General features: G+C 40.3%; 1 protein-coding gene across 3 annotated transcripts in view; it reads left to right on the top strand.

Moving 5' to 3' along the window:
* The window catches only part of OSBPL1A (oxysterol binding protein like 1A), a 221,221-nt gene that overhangs the window by 96,807 nt on the left and 107,158 nt on the right, over positions 1-17,256 (top strand). Inside the window, exon 16 of one of the 3 annotated variants that reach the window (XM_040264746.1) lies at positions 216-322. In XM_040264746.1, the coding sequence (XP_040120680.1) occupies positions 216-322 (107 nt within the window). Of the gene's footprint in view, positions 1-215; positions 323-7,332; positions 7,627-17,256 lie in introns of those variants that run through there. The other 2 variants (XM_040264750.1, XM_040264752.1) reach the window with 2 other exon arrangements.

Here is a 17,256-nt window from a genome sequence, read left to right as displayed (position 1 = left end):
TTTCTAGGTCAGGGCTTTCTCCTTTTCTTTTTCTGTATGAATTTATATGCTCTGCATACAGTAGGTGCTTAATAATCATGCCAGAGGAACAGTAATTGTATGCTTAAGGCCGCTAGGAGGAAAAATGAGGTTAGTAGATATGAAAATATGTTCGTGGTCTTGTTTTACTATACTATTACTTAAAATCCCACTCATCATATTTATTTTATTTATAGAAATGCTTCCATCATTTCTTCAGAAAGTTGAAGTTGTCGCTGAGGCTTCTAGAGAAACTTGTGTAGCTTTGAGTGACTGCCTTCATCTCTTCACTAAACAAGAAGGGGTAGGTCGTTTGGAATTGAATTTTTACAGTCATTGTTTGGGTATCACATGCTTGATTATCCAGTACATCATTGCTTTCAAATTGTCCAAAGATAGGAGGAAACAGAGTTAGTAAAGGAAATGAAAGCTTCATTTTTCACCAGAAGTTAGAACTTATTTATTCTTAAGTAGATTGATTCTGAAATAACTTGTGCTCATATCATCTAATTTGCTTATGTACCTATGTTTAACAAGCATGTTTATAGTTGATCTATTCTGAGTTGTTGTGGCGTCTCGATAAGAGGGGTATGAAAATATTCTAGAAACAAAAGGTCTGTATAAAAAATACAAAACACAAGGTCTATGTGAAAAATACATGCTTTTGTTTAGATAGTATATTGCTCTCAAACTTACCTATGTGCACTGAACTTAATGGATTAAATGTTCTTTTGTGTTCTTTGCCGTTTATTCTTTCCCATTTAAAAATCTGTCATTTGATCTTCCAGATATGAGTAAAAGTGGTATGCTATCCATTAGTAACTTTTTCTAAGGTCTGAAAAGTTGTTAAAGCATGTTTTGGCTGCCTGAACTTGGACTTTTCTTCTGTATGCGTCCCCCCTGCCCCGCCACCCCATTTTCATGACTTTATGCATTCATGTATGTTTACATGCCATGCTGCACAGCTTACGGGTAGTTCCCCAACTAGGGATTGAACTTGTACCCCTAGTGGTGAAACTGCAGAGTCCTAACCACTGGACCACCAGGGAATTCCCCTATTTTCATGATTTTAATGCAAGCCAAGTGGCAATAGGCATTCTTCCATATAAGTTATAGGTATATGTTTAGTCTTCAACTTTTCACCAAATTTCTGTTTTGTTTGTTTTTTTTAGATTCCACATATATATAAAATCGTAGGATATGTTTTTCCTCTGTGTGACTTACTGGACTTAGCACAATACCTTCCAAGGACACTCAATTTCCTATTCTTGTTACAGTTGATTTGTGCCTTTTGTTTAAAGTTGAGGTTTTGGTAAAACAAGGTAGATTAAAATGGTTATATATATATATGTTTCTCTTATATATAAGGATCTAAAATTCTGTTTTCCCATCTTTAGAAGCCTTGAGAATTAATAGGAAATGTAAAAAATGCTGTGTTTGTTATCTATACCACAAATTCTGTAATCATTTTATTTGGGCAATAAGAAAATCTATGTGGGAAGTCCCTGGTTGTTCAGTGGCTAGACTGTGCTTTCACTGCTAACGGCCTAGTTTCAATCCCTTCTTGGGGAACTAAGATGCCATAAGCCGTGAGGTGTGGCCAACAAGGAAAAGTAATAATAATCTGAACTCGTTTAAACAAACTTACAGAAAATTAATAGAATTCTGTTAAATACCATAGGAAAAAAAGAATTGTTCATTAAGCATGTTAAATGGCTGAATCATCTCATGTTTGAAATCATCACTTCTGAGCATTTCTATGTTTGGTGGTTTCTGAATTTCATATTCTAGTTTGTTTAAATGAGGAATGATATAGTGACTTTAGTAAGTCCACATAGGATGATACCATCTTATCAGAACAAACACAACAAATTTTGATGTTACATGATTCAGGTAACATTTATTACATTTGCATCACCTGTGTGGTATAGGAGAATGTCTTGATGGCTCTTTTGTTGAGCCATTCTTGAAGGCAAACACTAGATTAGAAGTAATGTAATTCTTGAAAAAGCTGACCTGTTCTAATCTTTAACTGATTAGAAAAAGAAAAAGCTTAGGTAATCACCTCCATGTGGAAATTTACATGTACAAAAATATTAGCTTAAAGTTTAGCCTAATTAACCTCTTTAGGTCTTTAAAATTTTTCATGAGGATGAAATAAGCCTTTAAAATTTGTCATGAGTATTAAATAAGATAATTGTGAGCAAAATGCTTAGTATGGTTCCTAAGTAAACCTTGAGTATAAGTCAGCAGTTGTTAACTGCAGCTGTCTAATGAACACTTATGACCCCTTTTTTCTGATGCCTGGTGCTTCCATGTCTACCATTGGTTTTATCTTGTTTCGGATGGAGGTGGTGTGGTGTAAAGAATATTTACTGGACCATTTGTGGAATGACTGTGCTGTGTTTCCATCCTTACTATTTAAGGGATGATAGTCTGCTTAAGTTCTCTGAACTTCAATCATGTTTGAAATAAGAGAGACATGTAGAAAGTCATTAAGAGCCTTGGTGTGAAAGTCTAATGGACCTTTTTAAAATCTCAGTCTTTCTCTAACCAACTAGAGGACCTTGGGTGAGTTTCTAAAGAATGAAAATATATGAACTCCTGAATGTTGGGTATGGCGATCAACTGTGTGTTGATGGATAATATGTAATAGAGTATATCAGCATATCAAAAGGGCACAAGGTATTTGTTTAGTATCTTCAAATGTTTTTTTTTCCACCGTAATTCTTTGAAATATCACCCCTATGGGTCCCTAAGTAGAAATCCATGGATTTCCTTCTGAGAAATATGATTATAGACTATGTGAAAGCCTAAAAAATATTTGAAAGATAAATGGTATCACTGAAGTTGGTCTTATCAAGTAGCTAAGGATTACAACATAGGAATTTAATAGCTTAATTGAGGTCAGAGTGGAATAATTATACACCATAATGCCTTATTTATCAGGCATCATAAATTTTCATCCTCTAAAAATTCTATTCAAAGAGCATTGATAAGATTTGAACTCTTAGACCTGAGTCCAATTCCTGACTCTTTAATCCCTGTCTTTGACTCAGTTTTAAAACACAATCTCCTTTTTAAAGTGGTAACCAACCAGAAAAGAGTGTTTTGAGGAGTAAATGAGCAAACGCATCCTATAGTAGGCACCACAGAATAGGGACCAGCAGATGTAAGTGATCCCAGCTCCAACGGCAGAAAAAACATTCCTACTCTAATCTTTTTTGACGACAGTTACTCTAAGTGTTACACATTTAACTTCTTAAACTAAAATGTTCATCCTTTATCTCTCCTGGCTGCCTCAGGATTGTCCTTTTTTATGTTCATAATTACTCTGTGCCTTAATACAGAGATACCTTCAGGGGATAATGTTTATAGGACTCTTTTTTGATTAAATGGCCCAATCTTGCTACTGCTTTTTGAATTCTTTTTTATACTCTTTTGGTTTAAAATTTTTTTCTTTCTTGATTTTTAGATCAGCTGGGTGGCTATCTCTAGCAGTGGAATACTGATTCTTTCTCATACCCATACTAATTGCCTGTTAGTTAAAAAGAAAAACAGTAGTAACTAAACTTGGCAAAATTATGTCCTCAGTAAGAATAAGATGTTCTTTATGAGGGTTGACAATGAGCACAGACCTCAGTCTGGACCTGGAGCAATCTAGCCTGTGATGTTCTTTGCTTACTTGGAGATGCTCTGATATGGCCTAGATACTCCAAGTATCCATGTGACCGCTCTATAAATGAGGTATTATGTAGGCATATTTTACATGACATAACACTGCTTATGTTGTTAAAAAATAGAAACAGCAATATATAACATAAGCTGTAGAGTCTGTGATTGATCTACTAAAGGGAACCTTTGTTGTTGTTGTTTAGTTGTAAGTCATCTCTGACTCTTTTGTGACCCCATGGAATTGTAGCCCACCAGGCTCCTCTGACCATGGGATTTCCCAGGCAAGAATACTGGAGTGGGTTGCCATTTCCTTCTCCAAAAGGGAACCTTACTATATGTTTTTAGAGTGATGTGCTTGGGAAACGTAACAATATAATGGCTATGGTTTTTCTTTAACTTTGTGCGCAAATTCTTTTGAAAAGTCTAGAAACTGGTTTCGTGAATCATGGTTCGGTAGTTTTTCTCACCAGTGGGTGGTATCAGTGGTTAAAAGATCATTCAGAAGTCATCATTGGTGCCTTTCTGGTTCTGTGTATTATTGAGCGTCCCTCAATATGATTAGTCTGATCAGTTTTTAAGGTAAACTTACTTATGTTTTATACTATCCTATTACATCTTCTGACTGATAAAGAGATATAACCCAAATGTATGGTTGGGACGGTAGTGATGCCAAGCTTGTGGTGTAATGGAACGAGTCAGACTCTCAGTTGGAACCAGCCAAAGGAACTCCTGCTCTGGGCCAGATGCTAAAGTCTTTGGAGAGAATTCATGCCCTCATGTGGATTCCTAACTTTGTCAAGGCATGGTTTCTGTTACTCATTTGGCTTTCTGAGCTGTTCATAGGCCTTTAATCCCCCTCTCTTTTCATCTGTAATGTTTACATCTTTCAGGCCTTTACCCTTCTCTCATCTCTATTCTAAGCAAAATTCTTTGTTAAATATTAGGTGATCACTGTATTATGCTGTCAGCTCCCTACCACTCCCTGATCCCAGGTTTTTTTAATCTGTCTTCTTTCCTATCATTGGTGGCATCTGTCTCCATCTTGCTTCAAAAGCAGCTACTGTCTTCTGAATTCTCCCTTACAGCTTCTAGCTCCCTGCATCCCTTTCCAGATCCATTTTTGGAAATGTGATACCGTCTGTTTCTACTTTTTTTATTGCTCAGCTGGTCCACCAAGCCTGTTCTTGCCAGTATCTCCTTGTTGCTGAATCAGAGACACCTTTAAACTATCTTGCTTGTCCTTTGAAGGATCTGCCATTGACTGCTGCTTGCCTTTTGGAATGCTTCTCTGTGATGTCCATGGTGCCTGCCTCTTCTGGCATCTTTTTTCTGTATAGCCACTCCTCCCCAGTCTTCTTCTAAAGCATCTTTCTTCTGCCTGTGCTTTGCATGTTGGTAGTCCCTAGGTTTCCGGGGTGACCTTCTCACTCAGTATTCTCCATGGATGATCTCACCCACTCCTTCAACCCAGCAATCCATGATGATTCAGATATCTCCACCTTGGATCTCCTGAGCTATGAACCAGTATATCCAGATGCCTTTTGGATATTTACATATGGATACATCAGAGGCGTTTCAAAACCAAGTGTCTAAAACTGAGTTGTTGATCAACCCAAAGTTACCTATTGGGTAACTCAGGCTGGAAACTTGGGAGCTGTTTGCTTTGTTTGTCCTTATCTTATCTTTTAATCAAAGATTATTTGTACTCTCTGTAGTTATCTTAGTTGCTCCCCTAACCCAGCACACAGATTCCTCATCACCATTCTGTTAGATAAAGTTCTCAGGATTCCTCTCTGTTAGAGAACTGCTACCATTTCCCAACCCCAGGTTCCACCTTTCAAAACTGAGTTAAGGTCCATCCTATTCTAGGGCTTCCATGCTGTTACATTGCTTATGACATTGTGTATATTTTACTTGTCTGATTATATATTTACTTAACTAGAACTCAAAGTATCTTGTTTTTGTAGCATCTGTGTCTAGCATAGCACTTGCTTACTTTGTTGTTGCTCAATCGCTAAATCTTACCTGACTCTTTGCAACTCTGTGGGCTGCAGCACGCCAGGCTTCCCTGTCCTTCACCATCTCCCGGAGTTTACTCAAACTCATGTCCATTGAGTCGGTGATGCCATCCAACCATCTCATCCTCTGTTGTCCCCTTCTCCTCCTGCCTTCAATCTTTCCCAGCATCAGGGTCTTTCCCAATGAGTCAGTTTTCGCATCAGGTGGCCAATGTATCAGAGCTTCAGCTTCAGCATCAGTCCTCCCAATGAAGATTCAGGGCTGATTTCCTTTAGGATGGACTGGTTTGATCTCCTTGCTGTCCATAGTGAATGTACATGACTAAATGAATAATGAATGCACAAGTAGAGAGGACAGGCTTTTGGGTCAGACCAGTCAGGACCTAAAATCTGGACTCTGAGCAAATTAATGTGTTTGGGAATTACATTTCTAAATCTGAAAATGAGGATACAAATGCGTTGATTTATGTGAAGCTCCTCAGTACAGTGCCTGGCACATTTTAGGTGCTCTGTAAACTGCCTTCTGAAACAAAGTAGCCTTTATTGTTCATTGTTTCCTCTTGCTGCCTAGTACTACTTTTGTAAACTAAATTCATTCTCTAATTCTTACGGCCTAGGGAGAAAGAACCTGTAGCAAGGTCTCCTCTTTAGTGCCAAATGTGACTTTTCAAATATGGTAATATTTAGTGACCAATTTAGAATGGGAAGAAAAAACAGAAAGCAAACTGACTTTTCAAAGACACTGTGAAACCTCACTGACATTAATTCCCCCTTTTCCAAGTGTGGCCTTGTCTCATTTTTTACACATTTTCCATCTGTAGTGCAAGTTCACTGCTAGAAGAGTGAACTTAAAGTGCCCTAGGATCTTGTCAACAAAATATTTAATTTTGTTCAGTATTTCTCTGCTTCCCAAAGTGAGGGACACATTTATATACCATAGAAAGGTTTAAAACTACCATTGGAAAAAAAAGGTTTGTTTTTCTTCAACAGAGCCTCATAATTAACTAGGAATTTCATTAGCCTGAACATCCCACTGAAGCATAGCATTTACGTGGCGGGTCTGTTTGACCACTGTGCCTTCGTCCACCCTTTAAGTGTGGCCAGAATCTCAAACCATCTATTTCACGCGAGTACGTTTCATGTTAGTACGTTTCACGTTAGTAGGGTTAATTACTGTTGTTTTCCTCATTGCTCAAAGGGGAGCCCAAGGAGTGCATAAAAAAATAAATAGGTGCAGACTAGCTCAGGCTTTGCACTTAACTCTTCAGTGTGAGCCTGAGCGTCAGTTACCTTCCAGTGGAAGACTGCAGAAGAGAGGATCCCTTTGCTTTCCTGGTGGCGGATTTAAAAGTTGCCAGGGCCGGGTCTGGAGGACGGGCGGGGACACAGCGCCTGATCCAGGGCCGGGCCGGGCCGGGTCGGGGGCGCCTCCGCGGATGCTCGCAGAGCGAGCGCGGGGAGCGGACCACCTTCCCCGGAACCGGGCCGGGCAGCTCCCGGGCCGCGCGCCGCTCCCGCCGCCCCCCGGCAGGTCCCTACCTGCGCCGCGGAGCGGGCGGGCGGGCGGAGGGGCGGGGAGGAGGGACGGACGACGCCAGCCGCCGCGGAGCCGCCCGCCGCAGGCCATTCGCCGGCTGTAGCCCCGGAGGGCGGCGGTGCGGCCGAGGGGCCAGCGCGGACCTCGGGCGGCCCGGGCGCTAGTCCTGGGCCGCGCCTCTCTCCCTGCTCGATCTCGCCGGGAGCCGGGGGCGGGCCGCGCGAAGGTGACTTAGAGAGACCTTGCGGTGCCGCCCTGGGTCGCGCCTCCCAGCTGGGCTGGAGGGGAGGCGGAGGGACAGGCCGAGTGCATTCGTGCGGGAGCCGCGAGCTGCGCCGGGCGGAGCGCGCCGCCGGGGGACCCCCGACCCCGGCTCAGGTGGGTGGGCGAGTGCCGGCGCCGGGGCGGCCTCGCTCCGGGGCGCCGGGGAGGGGGGCGGCCGGGCGGGATCGGGGGCTGTGAGTGGGTCCGAGGAGAGTTGGACGCGAGAGTGCGGAGCGCGGCCGCTGGCGCCTGGGGAGGGGTGCGCGGAGCCGGGGACCCTGTCCGCCCGGCCGCGGTGGGTTTGCAGTGGCTCCTGCGGGAAGAGCCGCTGGGGTCGGGGGGTGGAGGGGGGACGGTAGTGGAAGCCCCTTGAACGGGTATTTTTCTCGGCTCAGTATTGGTAGTAGGTCAAGTAGGGCCGGAGTGGGAGGAGTAAGACAGTGAAAGACATTGTTGTCCTAAATAACCTTCCAAGTTAGTGATTTTTTCGTTTGTCTCTGCCCTGGCTGACATTGAGATGAACTTAACCGTCCGCTTTTCAGAGGCTGCTAAAATTCCCCGAAAAAAAAACGGAGGAGGGGGGAATGCTGGAGTGGATTGAGAAGAGAAAGGGAAATCATACTGGGGTTGGGGAGCGGGGAAGTGGCTTTTAACTTTGTTTTGATTAGCGATTTTTGATTACTCATAGGCTTTCTTTGTAGCCTAAACCAGTGGAGAGTCACGTTCCGCAGCATTCATCGCATGTGGCTAGTTGTTTTGTGTTTTTCTGTTGTGCGGGTGTTTTTTTTTCTTCCTGGATTTGGAGGGAGGATGGTACTGGGGAAGATGCCAGAGAAGAGCTTCTGCAGCTTTTGAGAGTTATTAAAGCTATTAAAAGTTTCTTAATTTTAATCGGGTTCAAAGACAGAATGAAGGCATATCATTTAGAAGACATAGCATTGCTTAGCAGGAATCTTTTGCAGAAGAGAAAAATGCTTGAAATGCGTGTTGGTGGAGTAATGTGTAGGCTAGAATCTGGAGATCTAAATATAAATTTCCTTTTCAGTTTGAGGACACATCAGAGTTAATCTCCAGGCCAAATAATGTTTGATTTTGACCCGGAAGCTATTGACTTTGGCAAGTTAGCTCAGTTTCAATTGAGTAGATATTTAATCTGATCGTGAAGACCTGAGAGCTATTTTAGCCTTTGTCACAGTGCCACTTTTACTAGATTGTGGGCCTAATGGGATTTGTATCGCTGTGAATATAATGGCAGAACTCTAGGCTTCCCTCTGTAGAAGCTCTTTAAACGTTAATTTCAGGGGATTTCTGTGATGGTGAAAGTGGCCCACATAATCTCCCTTCCCTTAGTTGTCTGCTGTGCAGAATAGGGGGGGGGATTAAAAAGTTTATTAGGTTTTCCGTATTAAAAGCAAATGCATCTACTGATAATCAAGGTAGTATATAAGTACAGTTAAAGCACATTTTAAATATTGTACATAATTTGTAAGATAATTGTGCAGCATCCTATTTTAAGCTCTATGTATAGTTTATACTTTGTTATTTACATTTTCTTAAAAAGGACTGTGAGTTGTGATTACGTAGTTATGACTGTTTATCAACTCCACGAAGATTGTAAGGAAACTTCTAATTCCTTTAAAAAGTAGAAATTTAGAATTTTTATTCAGTCTGCATTATTCCTGGATTTTTAGCTTATTGTGTATATAATCCAGAAGTATACTGCTGCAAACTAATCTTAGAAGCAGCTGGGACATAAATAAATGCCAAGTTTATGTAAAATTAAGCTGGTTTTCATTTTGATAACTTTTGAGAACTTTTTGAACAGAAATACATATGGTTTCTATTAGTGTGAAGTGTGTGGTTTGTGTGTATTAGCCTTGTGATGCTTGGTATGATCCAAGACTTACCCTGATATGTTTTTGTATCTCATACTTATAACCTGCATACAGTTGTGTTTGTGTTGTTTGCTGCCATTTTCTTATCAGAGTGCGGTACCCGACTTCTACTCTAGCTAAAGAATTTTTGAATGAGTTATAGGTGTACATAATTTTCCTCTCATTTTTAACTTCAGAGTGTTAAATATATAACCCCTGTACCTCTTTATAATGATGGACTTGATATCTGTTACTTTATGCAAAATCTTCTCTTTAGTTCAGTATTTACAGAATGTTTACCTTATAAGATAGTGCTGTACCAGTCTGTCTCCATAAAACTTAAGAGATTACTGCAAGAGCCAGATGACTGGGCTCTTAGAGAAAGCACAGCATATCCAGTGGGGAAGAGAAAGGGATGAATTCCAGCAAACAGTTCATTAAGACTGGAGCAGAGGGGGATGAGTAAAGAGAAGTCAAGGCTAGATGAATAGAAGCAGAGTCTTCTTGAAAAACTTTGTAAAACATACCTGAAGACTTTGGATTATTTGGGGCAGTTAGAATCACTGAAAGATTTTAATCAGGGGAGAGATTTAATCAGATTTGTTCCTTATGAGAAGGATTAGAGGGCAGGCCTGAAAGCAGGGTGGCCAGGTGCAGAAATTGAAGAGAGAGAATCAGAATCTGAGCCCAGCTGGTGGCTGTGGAAAGGAAGATACAGAGCAGAGAGGAGGAGGAGACTTTGAGATAAACAAGATGACTAGGAGCCGATCACAGATTGGATAAAAGGAATGAAGCAGGTGGAGTCAGATAACTTTAGACTCATGGCGTAAGTCATGGGCTAGAAGGAGTCTGACATAGAGGGTAAAGGGGAGAATGAGTTCACCTTTGAACAAGCTGACATGCAAATAAGACTAGTCCAGTAAAAACTTGGGAATCTTTAGATTGGGAGTCACCTGGGTTCAACATGCTGATCGAGGCTGAAGAAGTAAACATCACTTAGGACAAGTGTCCCTTGAAATCAAAGGATTGAATTCTACCTGTGGAAGAGAGCCCGTGGAACGGACTGCGGAAAAGCAGCCTGAGAAGGCAGGGTCTTGACCAGAGAGCCCAGAGGACAGGAGGCGAGGAAACAACTCAGACTAATCTGAGTTGAGTCTCATCTCCTCGCATGTTAGATTTGGTAGCCAGGTGTCTTTGATGAGGAAAGTTTTCAAAGCAGGATAGCATGAAGCCTGGCTGCAGTGAGCAGAGGATTAAGTAGGGAGTAGAAAGTAAAAATGATGAAGACAGACTGGGATTCAGTCTCTGTAGACAGTCTGTGGATAATAACCTTTTGTTCCTTTCTTTCAGTCCTTCATCTCTTATTTATTTTTCTTCTTCCTGCCCTGGTAGGGCCTTCTAGACAATGTTGAAATAGAAGCCCAGATGGTAGGAATCTTTGTTCATGCATGGTAAATTTTTTTTGGCCTCAAGGCATGTGGGATTGAACCTGTCTCTCCTACTTTGGAAGCTCAGAGTCTTCACCACTGGACCACCAGGGAAGCCCATGTCCCTAGTGTTTAAAAGGAATCTAATGATTCCCTATTAAAAATATTTGGTGCATACCATTTATAAGATAAATGAAGTTCCTTCTCATTCTTATATTGCTGAGGATTTTTTAAATCATGAAAGGGTGTTAAACTTACCAAATGTTCATTTGTCAAGAGAATCATGAGATTTTTCTTTTATTTGTTAAGGTGGCAAGTTATATTTTTAGATTCTTTTTAGCGATAAACCATCCTCGTATACCTGGAATAAACTTAATCTGGTCATAATGTATTATTTTCAACATTAGCCTCAAGTTCGTTTCTTTCGGTTTTTAGCATCTGTTTATGAGTGAGATTGGTTTGTAGTTTCCTTTTTTGTTCTGTCCTCATCAGGGTTTAATATCAAGGTTATACTGGCCTCATATAATGAGTTCAGGAGTGTTCCCTTTTGCTGTTCTCTGAAAGAGTTGTATAAAATTGAAATGGTCTGTTCTTTAAAAATTTAGTGGAACTTTCTTATAAAACCAACTTTGTGAATTTTTGGACTGCTAATTAAATATATTTAATGGTTATAGTGCTATTTTAGTTTTTGTTTCTCTTTGGGTCAATTTTGACACGTTATATATTTCAAGGAATTTTTCCATTTAGATTTTGAAATGTGTTGTGTGTTATATATTTCAAGGAATTTTACCTTTTCCATTTAGATTCTGAAATGTGTTATAAGGAAGTTCTTAATATCCTTTTATTGTCTTTTTCACCTATGTTATGTAATTATATATTCCGTTTTCTAATCTTTTCCCATTTTTTCTAATATTTGGCCATTTCCAAATGAATTTTGCTCTCTTTGTAAGATCAGACTCATTAAGGCTTTGATTATATTTCAAAGAAATACCTAGCTTTTATCTAGTTCATCTTTTAAATTTCTGTAGTTATCTCTTTTGTCCTTGAGTATCTATACATTTATTCTCTGTCTCCTTAAAGTGGATGTGTTCAAAATTCTTTTCCAGATTTCAAGTTGTATGTTTAATTCTAGTGTTTTCTAACTTAGTGAATATATCACGGTTAGCTTTATCCATTATTTCGATTATTTTAGGGACTTGAATGAAATACTTCCTAGACTTCATCATTCCAGACGAAGGGCTGCTAATGTATGTAGAGTTGTTGTCTAGTCGCTGAGTCATAGCTGGCTCTTTTGCCACCCCATGGACTGTAGGTGCCAGGCTTTTCTGTCTGTGGGATTTCCCAGCAAGAATGCTGGAGTGGGTTGCCATTTCCTCCTCCAGGGAATCTAACTGACAGGGATGGAGCCCCATCTCCTGCTTTGGTAGGTGGATTCTTTACCGCTGAGTCACCAGGGAAGCCTATATGTAGAATAACGCCCTCCTAATATTTAAACCTGAAACTTCTAGAAGGCTTTGGTGACTTTTTTTTTTTTTCTCTTATCCAACTTGCCTTGTTTTCCTGGCATTTCTCTCTGTTTCTCTTCCCCACCTCACTGGTCACTTTCTTCCTCTTTCCCTCTCACCCCCTCTTTTTTATCCCTAGATACTTTATGCAGTGGAAGAAGGATGACCGTCTTCCCTTCCCCTCTTCCCTACTTTTTTCTCTGTCTCCCGAGCTTTCTACCCTCTGACCCCCACCCCACCTCCATACCCGGAGAATTTTTCCGTTATCTGCTTCCACATAGTCTGTCTTGTTCCTTCCTTCTTAGAACCCTGGCTGCAGCGCAAAGGAGGAAGATGCCAGTAACTTGGGTCTAATTTCCTTTAGATGCTCAAAGGTTCATCATTCTGTATCTCATGATTTTTATTATTCCTTAGGCAGTTCAACTGACAGCAAGGTTAGGGAGAGGATAGGGTAGGCCTAGGGAGGTGGCCTAGATGGTGGAGTATGAGCTGCTGTTACTTAGAGACCTGAAATGTGGTCTCCAGTGTTAGTGACTCAGGACCCCACATTCCTCCTGTGTAACAAGGTTATTGACATAGATCCCTTCTCTCTACTTCTTGAGTTAGTGCGAGACTCAAATAAGATAAGCATAAACCTGTCGGTCCTGTGTAAGAGAGCCTTCTCATGCTTAATTTTCAGAAAAATATCTTGAAAGGATTTTGTGCTCAATTCAGGGACAGAGAAGTGGCATAAAAGTGGTTTGTGGCCTGGGGTGTTGGATCAGAGAAACCCTGGTGGGAAGAAGCAGGTGGAATGACCAAAACCCAGGAGCTGTGCTCAGCAATCCAGCAGGATTCATAGGGAGGCCTTCGTACTCTGGGGCGGGGAGCTCATAGCCTCCCTGGCTGGAGACACGGGCGTGTTGTTACATGTGGTGGCCAGATCCTAAACTGCATCAATACCATCTGTTCCTTTACCTGTGGTTTTATTTGATGCATTCAGGACACTGTGCCTTTGTGAAGCACTTGAGAAATTACCCTGCACTGAAAATGTTGATATGAGGGAGATTTTGTTGTTCTAGGCTCTAAACAACTGCATTACAAATGCAGTTTGGGGATATAATTGAAGGGGATATAATTGGGGATATAAAATGAAGTTTGGGGATATAATTCTCCTTAATAAAATTTAGAAATGATTTAAACTTTCAGTATTTTCTTCACTTATTTTTGTTACTTTATTTTGTGTTATGGATGAGTTGTTTAAAATCACCAATCCATAGGCTCAGTCTTAGATTGTAGAGTGTCTCCTCAGGTGCTGTTAAGGTTTTATTGTGGGCTAAGGTAGATCCCAAGCTTCCCAGGTGGCTCAGTGGTAAAGAATCCACGTGCCAAGCAGGAGACTCTGGTTTGATCCCTGGGTCAGGGAGATTCTCTGGACTAGGAAATGGCAACCCACTCCAGTATACTTGCCTGGGAATTCCCATGGACAGAGGAGCCCGGCAGGCAACTGTCCTTGGGGTTGCAAAGAGTTGGACCAACTTAGCGACCAAGCGACCACAAAGGTAGTTGGGCAGTGTACAACGGAGAGAAAAGTAAAGATACCTCTTCTGTGGTTCCTCCAAAAAACAGAGTTTGAAATAACTGATACGGTCGATCTCTTCTCCTTCATTTTTACAGATGAGAGTAGGGTCTGGGGAGAGGGCTCGATGCCTCCCTGGGTTTGTGTAGTTAGAAGGGGCTACTCTTAGAGACAGAACCAGGAATCTGCCTCTAATTGCTATGCTGAAGAACAAGCCACTGTATCACACACGGCTTGAGTCAGGAAAATTCATCTGTTATAGAGAAGACAGTTCACCTTGTTTTGAAGCTGAAGTGGCCATTTATAAGCTAATTTCTCAGCTTGACAAAAGGATACCAATTTTAAAAATAAGCAGATGGCCAAGAATATTGCAGTGTCTTCACATTTTGCACAGAATAGCTGGAATATGTATTCCAGGTCTTCAACAGGAGACACTGTATCTTTTTGTGAAAATTTTGCTTGGTGTAGAGATCACATTTTTGGAATACATAGAATTTATCCATGTCTCTAAATATTCTAAATTTCATCCTAAAATTAAACAAGACTGTCAGAATGCTATAGCCTGGGTTATATTTTCTTGATTTTCTGAAAAAATGTCCCTCACTGAATTACACCTTTGGTTTCTATTGAGGGGGCATTTCAAGAGCTGGAAGTGGCATTATTGGTTATTCTGCAAATACTCTTAATCCCCTTATATATTACACTGAATGAGAAATTAGAGCCAAGGGCAAAGAGGGAGTTGTTTTCCCTAAAGAACCAGGTTTTGTTTTTTTTTTTCCTTGTGGATAATTAAAAGGGCATAATTGTATTTCACTTTCTGTTGTGGCCTTAAGAGAATTCAGCCCCAAGTTTGTGAGTTGTCCGCAGTGTCTGTGTAGGCGCCATTGCTTGTAGGTCCTACCCTAATCTGCGCCTGAAGTCATTCTGTTTTCATGGTTTAGAAGTCACAGATCATAGCATTCTCCTGTGAACTGACTGGATGTGGCTGGGCCTCAGAGTGCATTCAGATACCATGATGGTAATTTGAGTATTTTTCTGCAAGTAGTAAGTTCTAAGTAAATAGTTGTTAAAATGTTTGGAATAGATTTGTACTTAATAACTGTGGTTTTATCTTACGTGAAGACCATACACATTTTGATATTTAGTTGACTTTATAATAGATCATTATAAGAACCCAACTTACACTGTATAATGGATGTTACAATGGGAGCCTCTTTTTTTTTCACGTTAATGCAAATCAAACTAGCTGTATATTTTTTATTTGCAGAAAAAAGTTTATTTTTATTTGTTGTAAAATTCACATAGCATCAAATTTACCATCTTAACCGTTTATAAATGTATAGTTCAGTGGCATTGAAGTACATTCATACTGTGATGTAACCATAACCACCATCTATCTCCAAAACTCTTTTCATCTTCCTAAACTGAAAATCTATATCCATCAAAAAATAACTCATCATTCTCCTCTCCTCCCAGCCCTTGGAAATCATTATTCTACTTTTTTGTCTCTCTGAATTTGACTACTTTAGGAATCTCATGTAAGTGGAGTCATACGTTGTCTTTTTTTAACTGGCTTATCTCAGCATAATTCCTTAAAGGTCCATCCATGTTATAGCTTGTGTTAAAATGTCCTTTTTTTTTTTTAAAGGCTGAATAATATTGCACCATATGTATATATACCACATTTTGTTTATCCACGCATCCATTTGTATTGCATTTGGGTTGATGCAGCCTATTGGCTGTTGTGAATAATACTCCTGTGAACACGAGTGTACAAATATCTCTTTGTGTCTTTGCATTGAATTCTTTTTAGTGTATACTCAGAAGTGGAATTGCTGAATCATGTGGTCATTCTATTATTTAGTTTTTGAGGACTTACCATACTGATTTCCATAGTGGCTCTACCATTTTCCATTCCTACCAACAGTGTGCAAGGGTTCTAATTTCTCTGCATCTTCACCAATACCTTTTCTTTTCTGGGATTTGTTCTTATGGTAGCCATCCTATTGGGTTAAAAAAAAAAAGAATTTTTTATAAGTGGAGTTAATCCTGTTTTCTATCCAAATATTAACCCCATGGTTGCCAGACTCTCTCTTCTTACATTGGTTCATAATTGACCTTCAGAGCAGTAGGCTTCCTCTTACTTGTCAAACCATTCAGAAGTTGCCCTGGCTGACTTGTGGTGAAGGATACACACTCTCAATTCTCCTTAGTCCTTTCTTTTTCCTCCAGCCAGTAAAAAACACCCACACAAACCAGGGATGATTCTTAACGTTTCTGTGGACTTATAGACTTTTGGTTTAAGTCCATGTATGTGTATTCTACTTTAATATTATCTTTCTGTACTTTAGATACTAAATGTTGATGATTTGTATTTCGGAAGATAATTGGTCAGTTGAAAAGAATTTTGTCTGCATAGGAAAATGAAAGCAAAGATATGTTTGAATCATGGAAGATATAAAAGAGACAAGGAAACTGACACACAGTTGACCCTTGACCACCGTGGGTTTAAATTGCATGGATTCGCATTATTTTCTAATAGAAAATACTATAGTACTACATGATCTGTAGTTGGTAGAATCAGCAGATGTGAAAGAATCTTGGATATGGAAAGTGGATTATAAGTAACAGTGGATTAACCCCTGCACTGTGCAAGGATCAGCTGTACTTGAGAAAAGTCAGGCCTACCTTCAGTTGTGCAAGGGAAGTAATCAAGTAAATGTAACCAAGTAACATTTGTTACTCAAGACCAGAGCATGATAATTCTAAAGTGTTAGAATTGGACTGGGAATTTAACATATTCTGTAGTGAAATTATTATTATTTAATCTTTAGCTATATTTAGTAATAGAGAATTTCTATAAACTCTGAAGTCAAAGAAATATTTTAAAAATAAGATGGAAACTTGGGAAAATGTAACCACAAAATTATAAAAAGGGATCTTAGAGGCTATCTAATTGTCCTCCCTTTGCAAGAATCTCATCTCCAACTTCCTGCCAGCAAGGTGGTACTTTTACACGCCATGTAAACACTGCCATTGGTGGGCATACATGTGGTGGGTGCCAGTGGTTACAGGCTTGGAGCCTCAGTCAAACAGACCTGGGTTTGAGCCCGGCTCCATCATTTACTGGTTCTGCGATCCTTGGCGGGTCATGTCATCTCAGTGAGCTTGAGTTGCCTCCTAATTAATGAAACGTACTTCATAGGATTGTGGGGGGGTCACATGAGGTAGCGCCCCAAGTATTTATTGCCACAGCATCTGACTCGTGGAAGACATACCTAGAGGTTAGCTCCTGCCCTTCTAGGTGCTACTACCGCTGTTACACATGGATAATCTTCTAGGGCCACCCATTCCACTGTAGGAAAAGGATGAATACTAGA

Source organism: Oryx dammah, unplaced genomic scaffold (genome assembly GCF_014754425.2).
Source record: "Oryx dammah isolate SB20612 unplaced genomic scaffold, SCBI_Odam_1.1 HiC_scaffold_22, whole genome shotgun sequence".
Lineage (NCBI taxonomy): Eukaryota > Metazoa > Chordata > Mammalia > Artiodactyla > Bovidae > Oryx > Oryx dammah.
Note: the sequence above shows the minus strand (reverse complement) of the source record. Positions and strands in the feature narration are given on the sequence as shown.